We start from the raw sequence: 16,261 nt of genomic DNA, 5'->3' as shown, positions 1-16,261 counted from the left end.
CCCAGGGAGAGCTGTCTGACCTCTTTACCCAGGGAGAGCTGTCTGACCTCTTTACCCAGGGAGAGCTGTCTGACCCCTTTACCCAGGGAGAGCTGTCTGACCTCTTTACCCAGGGAGAGCTGTCTGACCTCTTTACCGAGGGAGAGCTGTCTGACCTCTTTACCGAGGGAGAGCTGTCTGACCTCTTTACCGAGGGAGAGCTGTCTGACCTCTTTACCCAGGGAGAGCTGTCTGACCTCTTTACCCAGGGAGAGCTGTCTGACCTCTTTACCGAGGGAGAGCTGTCTGACCTCTTTACCGAGGGAGAGCTGTCTGACCTCTTTACCGAGGGAGAGCTGTCTGACCTCTTTACCGAGGGAGAGCTGTCTGACCTCTTTACCGAGGGAGAGCTGTCTGACCTCTTTACCCAGGGAGAGCTGTCTGACCTCTTTACCCAGGGAGAGCTGTCTGACCTCTTTACCCAGGGAGAGCTGTCTGACCTCTTTACCCAGGGAGAGCTGTCTGACCTCTTTACCCAGGGAGAGCTGTCTGACCTCTTTACCCAGGGAGAGCTGTCTGACCTCTTTACCCAGGGAGAGCTGTCTGACCTCTTTACCCAGGGAGAGCTGTCTGACCTCTTTACCCAGGGAGAGCTGTCTGACCTCTTTACCCAGGGAGAGCTGTCTGACCTCTTTACCCAGGGAGAGCTGTCTGACCTCTTTACCCAGGGAGAGCTGTCTGACCTCTTTACCCAGGGAGAGCTGTCTGACCTCTACCGAGGGAGAGCTGTCTGACCTCTACCGAGGGAGAGCTGTCTGACCTCTACCGAGGGAGAGCTGTCTGACCTCTACCGAGGGAGAGCTGTCTGACCTCTACCGAGGGAGAGCTGTCTGACCTCTTTACCCAGGGAGAGCTGACTGACCTCTTTACCCAGGGAGAGCTGACTGACCTCTTTACCGAGGGAGAGCTGACTGACCTCTTTACCGAGGGAGAGCTGTCTGACCTCTTTACCGAGGGAGAGCTGTCTGACCTCTTTACCGAGGGAGAGCTGTCTGACCTCTTTACCGAGGGAGAGCTGTCTGACCTCTTTACCGAGGGAGAGCTGTCTGACCTCTTTACCGAGGGAGAGCTGTCTGACCTCTTTACCGAGGGAGAGCTGACTGACCTCTTTACCGAGGGAGAGCTGACTGACCTCTTTACCGAGGGAGAGCTGTCTGACCTCTTTACCAAGGGAGAGCTGACTGACCTCTTTACCCAGGGAGAGCTGTCTGACCTCTTTACCCAGGGAGAGCTGTCTGACCTCTACCGAGGGAGAGCTGTCTGACCTGTCTGAAGCTGTCAAAATCTGATGTAACAGTATTCTGTCTTGTTTCAGGGTTACACAAGGCCAACAGACAGCCAGCTCCTTACCTGGTCCATGGAGCTAAGATCATCAACGGAGCGTTCAGGGCCTGGACTAAGAAACAGGCAAGTTTGGTTTCCTGCTTTACATCTATTACAATTATATACCTTCAAATACCTGCTACTCTACATGACCAAAAGTATGTGGACACCTGCTGGTCAAACATCTCATTCCAAAATCACGGGAATTAATATGGAGTTGGTCCCCCCCTTTGCTGCTATAACAGCCTCCACTCTTCTGGGAAGGCTTTCCACTAGATGTTGGAACATTGCTGCTATAACAGCCTCCACTCTTCTGGGAAGGCTTTCCACTAGACGTTGGAACATTGCTGCTATAACAGCCTCCACTCTTCTGGGAAGGCTTTCCACTAGACGTTGGAACATTGCTGCTATAACAGCCTCCACTCTTCTGGGAAGGCTTTCCTCTAGAAGTTGGAACATTGCTGCTATAACAGCCTCCAGTCTTCTGGGAAGGCTTTCCGCTAGATGTTGGAACATTGCTGCTATAACAGTCTCCACTCTTCTGGGAAGGGTTTCCACTAGATGTTGGAACATTGCTGCCATAACAGCCTCCACTCTTCTGGGAAGGCTTTCCACTAGATGCTGGAACATTGCTGCTATAACAGCCTCCACTCTTCTGGGAAGGCTTTCCACTAGATGTTGGAACATTGCTGCTATAACAGCCTCCACTCTTCTGGGAAGGCTTTCCACTAGACGTTGGAACATTGCCGCTATAACAGCCTCCACTCTTCTGGGAAGGCTTTCCGCTAGATGTTGGAACATTGCTGCTATAACAGCCTCCACTCTTCTGGGAAGGCTTTCCACTAGATGCTGGAACATTGCTGCTATAACAGCCTCCACTCTTCTGGGAAGGCTTTCCACTAGATGTTGGAACATTGCTGCTATAACAGCCTCCACTCTTCTGGGAAGGCTTTCCACTAGATGTTGGAACATTGCTGCTATAACAGCCTCCACTCTTCTGGGAAGGCTTTCCGCTAGATGTTGGAACATTGCTGCTATAACAGCCTCCACTCTTCTGGGAAGGCTTTCCGCTAGATGTTGGAACATTGCTGCTATAACAGCCTCCACTCTTCTGGGAAGGCTTTCCACTAGATGTTGGAACATTGCTGCTATAACAGCCTCCACTCTTCTGGGAAGGCTTTCCACTAGATGTTGGAACATTGCTGCTATAACAGCCTCCACTCTTCTGGGAAGGCTTTCCGCTAGATGTTGGAACATTGCTGCTATAACAGCCTCCACTCTTCTGGGAAGGCTTTCCACTAGATGCTGGAACATTGCTGCTATAACAGCCTCCACTCTTCTGGGAAGGCTTTCCACTAGATGTTGGAACATTGCTGCTATAACAGCCTCCACTCTTCTGGGAAGGCTTTCCACTAGATGTTGGAACATTGCTGCTATAACAGCCTCCACTCTTCTGGGAAGGCTTTCCACTAGATGTCGGAACATTGCTGCTATAACAGCCTCCACTCTTCTGGGAAGGCTTTCCACTAGATGTTGGAACATTGCTGCTATAACAGCCTCCACTCTTCTGGGAAGGCTTTCCACTAGATGTTGGAACATTGCTGCTATAACAGCCTCCACTCTTCTGGGAAGGCTTTCCACTAGATGTTGGAACATTGCTGCTATAACAGCCTCCACTCTTCGGGGAAGGGTTTCCACTAGATGTTGGAACATTGCTGCTATAACAGCCTCCACTCTTCTGGGAAGGCTTTCCACTAGATGTTGGAACATTGCTGCTATAACAGCCTCCACTCTTCTGGGAAGGCTTTCCACTAGATGTTGGAACATTGCTGCTATAACAGCCTCCACTCTTCTGGGAAGGCTTTCCTCTAGAAGTTGGAACATTGCTGCTATAACAGCCTCCAGTCTTCTGGGAAGGCTTTCCGCTAGATGTTGGAACATTGCTGCTATAACAGTCTCCACTCTTCTGGGAAGGGTTTCCACTAGATGTTGGAACATTGCTGCTATAACAGCCTGCACTCTTCTGGGAAGGCTTTCCACTAGATGCTGGAACATTGCTGCTATAACAGCCTCCACTCTTCTGGGAAGGCTTTCCACTAGATGTTGGAACATTGCTGCTATAACAGCCTCCACTCTTCTGGGAAGGCTTTCCACTAGACGTTGGAACATTGCTGCTATAACAGCCTCCACTCTTCTGGGAAGGCTTTCCGCTAGATGTTGGAACATTGCTGCTATAACAGCCTCCAGTCTTCTGGGAAGGCTTTCCGCTAGATGTTGGAACATTGCTGCTATAACAGTCTCCACTCTTCTGGGAAGGGTTTCCACTAGATGTTGGAACATTGCTGCTATAACAGCCTCCACTCTTCTGGGAAGGCTTTCCACTAGATGTTGGAACATTGCTGCTATAACAGCCTCTACTCTTCTGGGAAGGCTTTCCACTAGATGTTGGAACATTGCTGCTATAACAGCCTCCACTCTTCTGGGAAGGCTTTTCACTAGATGTTGGAACATTGCTGCTATAACAGCCTCCACTCTTCTGGGAAGGCTTTCCGCTAGATGTTGGAACATTGCTGCTATAACAGCCTCCAGTCTTCTGGGAAGGCTTTCCGCTAGATGTTGGAACATTGCTGCTATAACAGTCTCCACTCTTCTGGGAAGGGTTTCCACTAGATGTTGGAACATTGCTGCTATAACAGCCTCCACTCTTCTGGGAAGGCTTTCCACTAGATGTTGGAACATTGCTGCTATAACAGCCTCTACTCTTCTGGGAAGGCTTTCCACTAGATGTTGGAACATTGCTGCTATAACAGCCTCCACTCTTCTGGGAAGGCTTTTCACTAGATGATGGAACATTGCTGCTATAACAGCCTCCACTCTTCTGGGAAGGCTTTCCACTAGATGTTGGAACATTGCTGCTATAACAGCCTCCACTCTTCTGGGAAGGCTTTCCACTAGATGTTGGAACATTGCTGCGGGGACTTGCTTCCATTCAGCCATAAGAGCATTAGTGAGGTCGGGCTCTGATGTTGGGTGATTAGGTCTGGCTCACAGTCGGCGTTCCAATTCATCCCAAAGGTGTTGGATGGGGTTGAGGTCAGGGCTCAGTCAAGTTCTTCCACACCAATCTCGACAAACCATTTCTGTGCACCTGGGCATTGTCATGCTGAAACAGGAAAGGGCCTTCACCAAACTTTTGCCACAAAGTTGGAAGCACAGAATCGTCTAGAATGTCATTGTATAATGTAGCGTTAAGATTTCCCCTCACTGGAACTAAGGGGCCCGAACCATGAAAAATAGCCCCAGACCATTATACCTCCTCCACCAAACTTTACAGTTGGCACTATGCATTCGGAAAGGTGGCATCCTACGACGATGCCAAGTTGAAAGTCACTGAGCTTTTCAGTAAAGCCATTATACTGCCAATGTTTGTCTATGGAGATCGCATTGCTGTGTGCTCGATTTTATACACCTGTCAGCAACGGGTGTGACTGAAATAGCCGAATCCACTAATTTGAAGGGGGTGTCCACATACATTCTTATATATTGTTTATAATCTGAAATATAAATCAATATTTAACTGTGTTGTCAACGTGTCGTTCCACCAGGCTCTGTTAGAACACGAGGATGAGCTTCCAGAGAACATGAAGCCCACTCAGCTCATCAAGGACCTGGCCAAGGAGATTAGGATGTCAGAGGTACAACTTCTTACCCTGTTCTACTGCCCTGTTCTACTGCCCTGTTCTACTGCCCTGTTCTACTGCCCTGTTCTGATCTATTCTGTTCTACTGCCCTGTTCTACTGCCCTGTTCTACTGCCCTGTTCTGATCTATTCTGTTCTACTGCCCTGTTCTACTGCCCTGTTCTGATCTATTCTGTTCTACTGCCCTGTTCTACTGCCCTGTTCTACTGCCCTGTTCTACTGCCCTGTTCTACTGCCCTGTTCTACTGCCCTGTTCTACTGCCCTGTTCTGATCTATTGCCTTGTTCTATTCTGTTCTACTGCCCTGTTCTATTCTGTTCTACTGCCCTGTTCTATTCTGTTCTACTGCCCTGTTCTATTCTGTTCTACTGCCCTGTTCTACTGCCCTGTTCTGATCTATTCTGTTCTACTGCCCTGTTCTACTGCCCTGTTCTGATCTATTCTGTTCTACTGCCCTGTTCTACTGCCCTGTTCTACTGCCCTGTTCTACTGCCCTGTTCTGATATATTCTGTTCTACTGCCCTGTTCTACTGCCCTGTTCTACTGCCCTGTTCTGATATATTCTGTTCTACTGCCCTGTTCTACTGCCCTGTTCTACTGCCCTGTTCTACTGCCCTGTTCTGATCTATTCTGTTCTACTGCCCTGTTCTACTGCCCTGTTCTACTGCCCTGTTCTGATCTATTCTGTTCTACTGCCCTGTTCTACTGCCCTGTTCTGATCTATTCTGTTCTACTGCCCTGTTCTACTGCCCTGTTCTACTGCCCTGTTCTACTGCCCTGTTCTACTGCCCTGTTCTACTGCCCTGTTCTACTGCCCTGTTCTACTGCCCTGTTCTGATCTATTCTGTTCTACTGCCCTGTTCTATTCTGTTCTACTGCCCTGTTCTATTCTGTTCTACTGCCCTGTTCTATTCTGTTCTACTGCCCTGTTCTACTGCCCTGTTCTGATCTATTCTGTTCTACTGCCCTGTTCTACTGCCCTGTTCTGATCTATTCTGTTCTACTGCCCTGTTCTACTGCCCTGTTCTACTGCCCTGTTCTGATATATTCTGTTCTACTGCCCTGTTCTACTGCCCTGTTCTACTGCCCTGTTCTGATATATTCTGTTCTACTGCCCTGTTCTACTGCCCTGTTCTACTGCCCTGTTCTACTGCCCTGTTCTGATATATTCTGTTCTACTGCCCTGTTCTACTGCCCTGTTCTACTGCCCTGTTCTGATCTATTCTGTTCTACTGCCCTGTTCTATTCTGTTCTGGTCTACTGCCCTGGTCTACTGCCCTGTTCTACTGCCCTGTTCTGATCTATTCTGTTCTACTGCCCTGTTCTATTCTGTTCTGGTCTACTGCCCTGTTCTACTGCCCTGTTCTGATCTATTCTGGTCTACTGCCCTGTTCTACTGCCCTGTTCTACTGCCCTGTTCTACTGCCCTGTTCTATTCTGTTCTACTGCCCTGTTCTACTGCCCTGATCTATTCTGTTCTACTGCCCTGTTCTGATCTATTCTGTTCTACTGCCCTGTTCTACTGCCCTGTTCTACTGCCCTGTTCTACTGCCCTGTTCTACTGCCCTGTTCTATTCTGTTCTACTGCCCTGTTCTACTGCCCTGTTCTGATCTATTCTGTTCTACTGCCCTGTTCTACTGCCCTGTTCTACTGCCCTGTTCTACTGCCCTGTTCTACTGCCCTGTTCTACTGCCCTGTTCTACTGCCCTGTTCTGATCTATTCTGTTCTATTGCCCTGTTCTACTGCCCTGTTCTACTGCCCTGTTCTACTGCCCTGTTCTACTGCCCTGTTCTACTGGGCAGGTTTACAAGGGCCTTTGTTGTTGTAGAGACTAGCGATGTAACGATTCACCGATACGCATCGTCCCGGGTTCAAATGTTTAAGATCTGACTATATACCTGTTGATCAGGTCTAACATTAGATACAATTCGATTGTTCAGGGTCACCATCAGAAAAAGTTTGGGTCATTTTGCTTTAAACAATCAGTATATATGGTGATTTTTAGATATACAGGGTAAAGTTGATTAATTTCATAGCTTGGACAGCAATAACTTTCGCTCCCTGCACTGCGTGGACGAAGCTTGGGAAGAGAATATGCTCACGCTGAGTCAGTCAACTTCCAAACGGTCTAAACCATTCCATTATGAGACGGGGGTGTGTAGTGTCGGCGTTTGTTGCTGGCATGTCATGCCTAAATTTTCAAATTTTGCCAATTAAAAAATATGTTAAAGCACAGTCGTGGCCAAAAGTTTTGAGAATGACACAAATATTAAATTCACAAAGTCTGCTGCCTCAGTTTGTATGATACTCCAGAATGTTATGAAGAGTGATCAGATGAATTGCAATTATTTGCAAAGTCCCTCTTTGCCATGCAAATGAACTGAATACAAAAAAAAACATTTCCACTGCATTTCAGCCCTGCCACAAAAGGACCAGCTGACATCATGTCAGTGATTCTCTCGTTAACTAAGATGTGAGTGTTGACGAGGACAAGGCTGGAGATCACTCTGTCATGCTGATTGAGTTCGAATAACAGACTGGAAGCTTCAAAAGGAGGGTGGTGCTTGGAATCATTGTTCTTCCTCTGTCAACCATGGTTACCTGCAAGGAAACACGTGCCATCATCATTGCTTTGCACCAAAAGGGCTTCACAGGCAAGGATATTGCTGCCAGTAGGATTGCACCTAAATCAACCATTCATCGGATCATCAAGAACTTCAAGGAGAGCGGTTCAATTGTTGTGAAGAAGGCTTCAGGGCGCCCCAGAAAGTCCAGCAAGCGCCAGGACCGTCTCCTAAAGTTGATTCAGCTGCGGGATCGGGGCACCACCAGTACAGAGCTTGCTCAGGAATGGCAGCAGGCAGTGAACCTACACACACAGTGAGGCGAAGACTTGTGGAGGATGGCCTGGTGTCAAGAAGGGCAGCAAAGAAGCCACTTCTCTCCAGGAAAAACATCAGGGACAGACTGATATTCTGCAAAAGGTACAGGGATTGGACTGCTGAGGACTGGGGTAAAGTCATTTTCTCTGATGAATCCCCTTTCCGATTGTTTGGAGCATCCGGAAAAAAGCTTGTCCGGAGAAGACAAGGTGAGCGCTACCATCAGTCCTGTGTCATGCCAACAGTAAAGCATCCTGAGACCATTCATGTGTGGGGTTGCTTCTCAGCCGAGGAAGTGGGCTCACTCACAATTTGCCTAAGAACACAGCTATGAATAAAGAATGGTACCAACACATCCTCCGAGAGCAACTTCTCCCAACCATCCAGGAACAGTTTGGTGAGGAACAATGCCTGTTCCAGCATGATGGAGCACCTTGCCATAAGGAAAAAGTGATAACTAAGTGGCTCGGGGAACAAAACATCGATAATTTGGGTCCATGGCCAGGAAACTCCGCAGACCTTAGTCCCATTGAGAACTTGTGGTCAGTCCTCAAGAGGCGGGTGGACAAACAAAAACCCACAAATTCTGACAAACTCCAAGCATTGATTATGCAAGAATGGGCTGCCATCAGTCAGGATGTGGCCCAGAAGTTAATTGACAGCATGCCAGGGCAGATTGCAGAGGTCTTGAAAAAGAAGGGTCAACACTGCAAATATTGACTCTTTGCATCAACTTCATGTAATTGCCAATAAAAGCTTTTGACACTTATGAAATGCTTGTAATTATACTTCAGTATTCCATAGTAACTTCTGACAAAAATATCTAAAGACACTGAAGCAGCAAACTTTGTGGAAATTAATATTTGTGTCATTCTCAAAACTTTTGGCCACGACTGTAGATGGTAATATCAGTGATGAATAAGCCATCTGATTTTATGAATGATGGAGCTGAGTTTGCCTTTTTTCCATAAATTTATTTTAAGGTGCTCCAAAGTTTTTTACTATCGTTCTTTATGTCATTTATCTTTGTTTCATAGTTTAGTTTTCTTCATCTTTTTATTTAGTTTAGTCACATGATTTTTCAAGCTGCAGTACGTTTTGCCCATCGGTTGTGTAGCCAGATTTATTGGCCGTTCCTTTTGCCTCGTCCCTCTCAACCACACAATGTTTCAATTCCTCATCAATCCACGGGAATTTAACTGGTTTCACAGTCATTTTCTTAATGGGTGCATGCTTATTAGTAACTGGAATAAGCAATTTCCTAAATGTGTCAAGTGCAGCGTCTGTTTGCTTCTCATTACACACCACAGACCAGCAAATATTCTTTACATCAACAACATAGGAATCACTACAAAACTTATTGTATGACCTCTTATACACTATATTAGGCCCAGCCTTTGGAACTTTGCTTTTCCGAGATATTGCTACTATACGGTGATCATTACATCCGATGGATCTGGATACTGCTTTAAAGCACATTTCTGCAGCACTAGTTTACTATCCCTAGTCAAGACACATCATTCTAGTAATTATCCACCTTTGCTCTACACACTACACAGTCTACACACTACACAGTCTACACACTACACAGTCTACACACTACACAGTCTACACACTACACAGTCTACACACTACACAGTCTACACACTACACAGTCTACACACTACACAGTCTACACACTACACGCTACACACTCTACACACTACACAGTCTACACACTACACAGTCTACACACTACACGCTACACAGTCTACACGCTACACAGTCTACACACTACACGCTACACAGTCTACACAGTCTACACAGTCTACACGCTACACACTACACACTCTACACACTACACACTCTACACACTACACAGTCTACACGCTACACAGTCTACACACTACACAGTCTACACACTACACAGTCTACACACTACACAGTCTACACACTACACAGTCTACACACTACACAGTCTACACACTACACAGTCTACGCACTACACAGTCTACACGCTACACAGTCTACACACACTACACAGTCTACACACTACACAGTCTACACGCTACACAGTCTACACACTACACACTACACAGTCTACACAGTCTACACACTACACAGTCTACACAGTCTACACACTACACAGTCTACACACACTACACAGTCTACACACTACACAGTCTACACACTACACAGTCTACACACTACACAGTCTACACACTACACAGTCTACACACTACACAGTCTACACACTACACAGTCTACACACTACACACACTACACAGTCTACACACTACACAGTCTACACACTCTACACACTACACACTCTACACACTACACACTCTACACACTACACACTCTACACAGTCTACACACACTACACAGTCTACACACTCCACAGTCTACACACTACACACTCTACCCACACTACACACTACACACTCTACACAGTCTACACACTACACACTCTACACACACTACACACTCTACACACACTACACACTACACAGTCTACACACTCCACAGTCTACACACTACACACTCTACCCACACTACACACTACACACTACACACTCTACCCACACTACACACTACACACTCTACACAGTCTACACACTACACAGTCTACACACTCCACAGACTACACACTACACACACTACACACTACACAGTCTACACACTCCACAGTCTACACACTACACACTCTACACACACTACACACTCTACACACACTACACAGTCTACACACTCCACAGTCTACACACTACACACACTACACACTCTACACACTACACAGTCTACACACTCCACAGTCTACACACTACACACTCTACACACACTACACACTCTACACACACTACACAGTCTACACACTCCACAGTCTACACACTACACACTCTACACACTACACACTCTACACACTACACAGTCTACACACTCCACAGTCTACACACTACACACTACACAGTCTACACACTCCACAGTCTACACACTACACACTCTACACACTACACAGTCTACACACTCCACACTCTACACACACTACACACTACACACTCTACACACTACACAGTCTACACACTCCACAGTCTACACACTCCACAGTCTACACACTACACAGTCTACACACTCCACAGTCTACACACTACACACTCTACACACACTACACACTACACAGTCTACACACTACACACTCTACACACACTACACACTACACACTCTACACAGTCTACACACTACACACACTACACAGTCTACACACTACACACTCTACACACACTACACAGTCTACACAGTCTACACAGTCTACACAGTCTACACAGTCTACACACTCTACACAGTCTACACAGTCTACACACTACACACTGAGTGAAGGAGCTCCGTTTGCGTCTCTCTCTGCGTAATTCTATAGACTTTTGTTCTGCATCATTTTGGGAACGTACTGTATACAACACTCTGTTTGCATGAGGTCTCTGGAGCCCTTTATAGTAACCTATATCCGAACTGCATTATGGGGGTTGTAGTGAACTGGGTTACTAACTGTCCTGTGAACGTACGGCTCAGACTGTTGTCATGGTTCAGGGTAAAATATAAGCAGAGAAAATTGTAAAGTGAGTGTCCTTGGATCAAGACATTTTGCTTAACTGACCGTTTTGTTGTCGTCCAGAATGCAGCTAAAGCCATTAAGAGTGATTCGAGTAGCAAGGCTCCAGTGGAAGAGGCCCCGCCTGCCCCGTTAGAGCCTGAGGACCCTGCTTCCCCCTCCAGCGAACCCTCTCCGTCCCCTCCTCCCCGGGAGAAACCAGCCAGGAAGAAGGCCTCCAAGCCCCCCAAACCTCCCAAGGTCCCCAAACCTCCCAAGGTCCCCAAAGCGAAGGAGGGAGGGAAGAAGAAAGGAAAGAAAGAAAAGGAAGTCCCTCCTCTTCCTCTTCCTCCTCCTTCGAAGCCCTCCAGCCTGGCAGCTCTGGAGTCTCACGCCAAGGACATCCTCAGCAAGATGGACCAGCCCAAGAAGGGCAAGATGGGGGTCAAGGTGAGCTATTAACCTGTTTAACCATGTTTAACCTGACTGGGCCTGGAACAAACACACCTCTATAGGCCTAGATGGACCAGCCCAAGAAGGGCAAGATGGGGGGCATTGTGAGACCAAGCAAGCTGACCTGTCCTGCTCTACCTCATATCAAATCAAATTTTATTGGTCACATACACATGGTTAGCAGATGTTTACCTGTCACCTATATGATGTCATATCTGTGTTACCTGCTTCCCAGGTGACTAAGAACGTGTTGAGCATGTCGGAGAAGGAGACCTGTAAGCAGAACGACGTGGAGAAGCGCGAGATCCGGGAACAGAACAAGAAACAGACGGAAGCCAAGTGGAAATATAAGGTAAGATACAGAACGGGTTGAGTTAGATACAGAACGGGTTGAGTTAGATACAGAACGGGTTGAGTTAGATACAGAACAGGTTGAGTTAGATACAGAACAGGTTGAGTTAGATACAGAACGGGTTGAGTTAGATACAGAACAGGTTGAGTTAGATACAGAACGGGTTGAGTTAGATACAGAACAGGTTGAGTTAGATACAGAACGGGTTGAGTTAGATACAGAACGGGTTGAGTTAGATACAGAACGGGTTGAGTTAGATACAGAACGGGTTGAGTTAGATACAGAACGGGTTGAGTTAGATACAGAACGGGTTGAGTTAGATACAGAACGGGTTGAGTTAGGTACAGAACGGGTTGAGTTAGATACAGAACGGGTTGAGTTAGATACAGAACGGGTTGAGTTAGATACAGAACAGGTTGAGTTAGATACAGAACGGGTTGAGTTAGATACAGAACGGGTTGAGTTAGATACAGAACGGGTTGAGTTAGATACAGAACGGGTTGAGTTAGATACAGAACGGGTTGAGTTAGATACAGAACAGGTTGAGTTAGGTACAGAACGGGTTGAGTTAGATACAGAACGGGTTGAGTTAGATACAGAACGGGTTGAGTTAGATACAGAACGGGTTGAGTTAGATACAGAACGGGTTGAGTTAGATACAGAACGGGTTGAGTTAGATACAGAACGGGTTGAGTTAGATACAGAACGGGTTGAGTTAGATACAGAACGGGTTGAGTTAGATACAGAACGGGTTGAGTTAGATACAGAACGGGTTGAGTTAGATACAGAACGGGTTGAGTTAGATACAGAACAGGTTGAGTTAGGTACAGAACAGGTTGAGTTAGGTACAGAACAGGTTGAGTTAGATACAGAACGGGTTGAGTTAGATACAGAACAGGTTGAGTTAGATACAGAACAGGTTGAGTTAGATACAGAACAGGTTGAGTTAGATACAGAACAGGTTGAGTTAGATACAGAACGGGTTGAGTTAGATACAGAACGGGTTGAGTTAGATACAGAACGGGTTGAGTTAGATACAGAACGGGTTGAGTTAGATACAGAACGGGTTGAGTTAGATACAGAACGGGTTGAGTTAGATACAGAACGGGTTGAGTTAGATACAGAACGGGTTGAGTTAGATACAGAACGGGTTGAGTTAGATACAGAACGGGTTGAGTTAGATACAGAACAGGTTGAGTTAGATACAGAACAGGTTGAGTTAGATACAGAACAGGTTGAGTTAGATACAGAACAGGTTGAGTTAGATACAGAACGGGTTGAGTTAGATACAGAACAGGTTGAGTTAGATACAGAACGGGTTGAGTTAGATACAGAACGGGTTGAGTTAGATACAGAACGGGTTGAGTTAGATACAGAACGGGTTGAGTTAGATACAGAACGGGTTGAGTTAGATACAGAACGGGTTGAGTTAGATACAGAACGGGTTGAGTTAGATACAGAACAGGTTGAGTTAGATACAGAACAGGTTGAGTTAGATACAGAACAGGTTGAGTTAGATACAGAACAGGTTGAGTTAGATACAGAACAGGTTGAGTTAGATACAGAACAGGTTGAGTTAGATACAGAACAGGTTGAGTTAGATACAGAACAGGTTGAGTTAGATACAGAACAGGTTGAGTTAGATACAGAACGGGTTGAGTTAGATACAGAACAGGTTGAGTTAGATAAGATACAGAACGGGTTGAGTTAGATAAGATACAGAACAGGTTGAGTTAGATACAGAACAGGTTGAGTTAGATAAGATACAGAACAGGTTGAGTTAGATACAGAACAGGTTGAGTTAGATAAGATACAGAACGGGTTGAGTTAGATACAGAACAGGTTGAGTTAGATACAGAACAGGTTGAGTTAGATACAGAACGGGTTGAGTTAGATACAGAACAGGTTGAGTTAGATACAGAACGGGTTGAGTTAGATACAGAACAGGTTGAGTTAGATACAGAACAGGTTGAGTTAGATACAGAACAGGTTGAGTTAGATACAGAACGGGTTGAGTTAGATACAGAACAGGTTGAGTTAGATACAGAACAGGTTGAGTTAGATACAGAACAGGTTGAGTTAGATACAGAACAGGTTGAGTTAGATACAGAACAGGTTGAGTTAGATACAGAACATTTTGAGTTAGATACAGAACAGGTTGAGTTAGATACAGAACAGGTTGAATTAGATACAGAACAGGTTGAGTTAGATACAGAACAGGTTGAGTTAGATACAGAACAGGTTGAGTTAGATACAGAACAGGTTGAGTTAGATACAGAACAGGTTGAGTTAGATACAGAACAGGTTGAGTTAGATACAGAACAGGTTGAGTTAGATACAGAACAGGTTGAGTTAGATACAGAACAGGTTGAGTTAGATACAGAACAGGTTGAGTTAGATACAGAACAGGTTGAGTTAGATACAGAACAGGTTGAGTTAGATACAGAACAGGTTGAGTTAGATACAGAACAGGTTGAATTAGATACAGAACAGGTTGAGTTAGATACAGAACAGGTTGAGTTAGATACAGAACAGGTTGAGTTAGATACAGAACAGGTTGAGTTAGATACAGAACAGGTTGAGTTAGATACAGAACAGGTTGAGTTAGATAAGATACAGAACAGGTTGAGTTAGATACAGAACAGGTTGAGTTAGATACAGAACAGGTTGAGTTAGATACAGAACAGGTTGAGTTAGATACAGAACAGGTTGAGTTAGATACAGAACAGGTTGAGTTAGATACAGAACAGGTTGAGTTAGATACAGAACAGGTTGAGTTAGATACAGAACAGGTTGAGTTAGATACAGAACAGGTTGAGTTAGATACAGAACAGGTTGAGTTAGATACAGAACAGGTTGAGTTAGATACAGGACAGGTTGAGTTAGATACAGAACAGGTTGAGTTAGATACAGAACAGGTTGAGTTAGATACAGAACAGGTTGAGTTAGATAAGATACAGAACAGGTTGAGTTAGATACAGAACAGGTTGAGTTAGATACAGAACAGGTTGAGTTAGATACAGAACGGGTTGAGTTAGATACAGAACAGGTTGAGTTAGATACAGAACAGGTTGAGTTAGATACAGAACAGGTTGAGTTAGATACAGAACAGGTTGAGTTAGATACAGAACAGGTTGAGTTAGATACAGAACAGGTTGAGTTAGATACAGGACAGGTTGAGTTAGATACAGAACAGGTTGAGTTAGATACAGAACAGGTTGAGTTAGATAAGATACAGAACAGGTTGAGTTAGATACAGAACAGGTTGAGTTAGATAAGATACAGAACAGGTTGAGTTAGATACAGAACAGGTTGAGTTAGATACAGAACAGGTTGAGTTAGATACAGAACAGGTTGAGTTAGATACAGAACAGGTTGAGTTAGATACAGAACAGGTTGAGTTAGATACAGAACAGGTTGAGTTAGATACAGAACAGGTTGAGTTAGATACAGAACAGGTTGAGTTAGGTACAGAACAGGTTGAGTTAGGTACAGAACAGGTTGAGTTAGATACAGAACAGGTTGAGTTAGATAAGATACAGAACGGGTTGAGTTAGATACAGAACAGGTTGAGTTAGATACAGAACAGGTTGAGTTAGATACAGAACAGGTTGAGTTAGATACAGAACAGGTTGAGTTAGATAAGATACAGAACAGGTTGAGTTAGGTACAGAACAGGTTGAGTTAGGTACAGAACAGGTTGAGTTAGATACAGAACAGGTTGAGTTAGATACAGAACGGGTTGAGTTAGATACAGAACGGGTTGAGTTAGATACAGAACGGGTTGAGTTAGATACAGAACAGGTTGAGTTAGATACAGAACGGGTTGAGTTAGATACAGAACGGGTTGAGTTAGATACAGAACGGGTTGAGTTAGATACAGAACGGGTTGAGTTAGATACAGAACAGGTTGAGTTAGATACAGAACAGGTTGAGTTAGATACA

At 45.3% G+C, this 16,261-nt stretch overlaps 1 protein-coding gene across 1 annotated transcript in view; it reads left to right on the top strand.

The window, feature by feature from the left end:
* The window catches only part of LOC120043569 (lysine-specific demethylase phf2-like), a gene marked incomplete at its 3' end in the record, with an annotated part of 83,501 nt that overhangs the window by 54,233 nt on the left and 13,007 nt on the right, over positions 1–16,261 (top strand). The window contains exons 8-11 of the mRNA XM_038988125.1: positions 1,355–1,446; positions 4,968–5,057; positions 11,596–11,955; positions 12,200–12,316. Of these exons, the coding sequence (XP_038844053.1) occupies positions 1,355–1,446; positions 4,968–5,057; positions 11,596–11,955; positions 12,200–12,316 (659 nt within the window). The remainder of the gene's footprint in view (positions 1–1,354; positions 1,447–4,967; positions 5,058–11,595; positions 11,956–12,199; positions 12,317–16,261) is intronic.

Source organism: Salvelinus namaycush, unplaced genomic scaffold (assembly GCF_016432855.1).
Source record: "Salvelinus namaycush isolate Seneca unplaced genomic scaffold, SaNama_1.0 Scaffold96, whole genome shotgun sequence".
NCBI lineage: Eukaryota > Metazoa > Chordata > Actinopteri > Salmoniformes > Salmonidae > Salvelinus > Salvelinus namaycush.
This window is presented reverse-complemented; position numbering and strand designations above follow the sequence as displayed.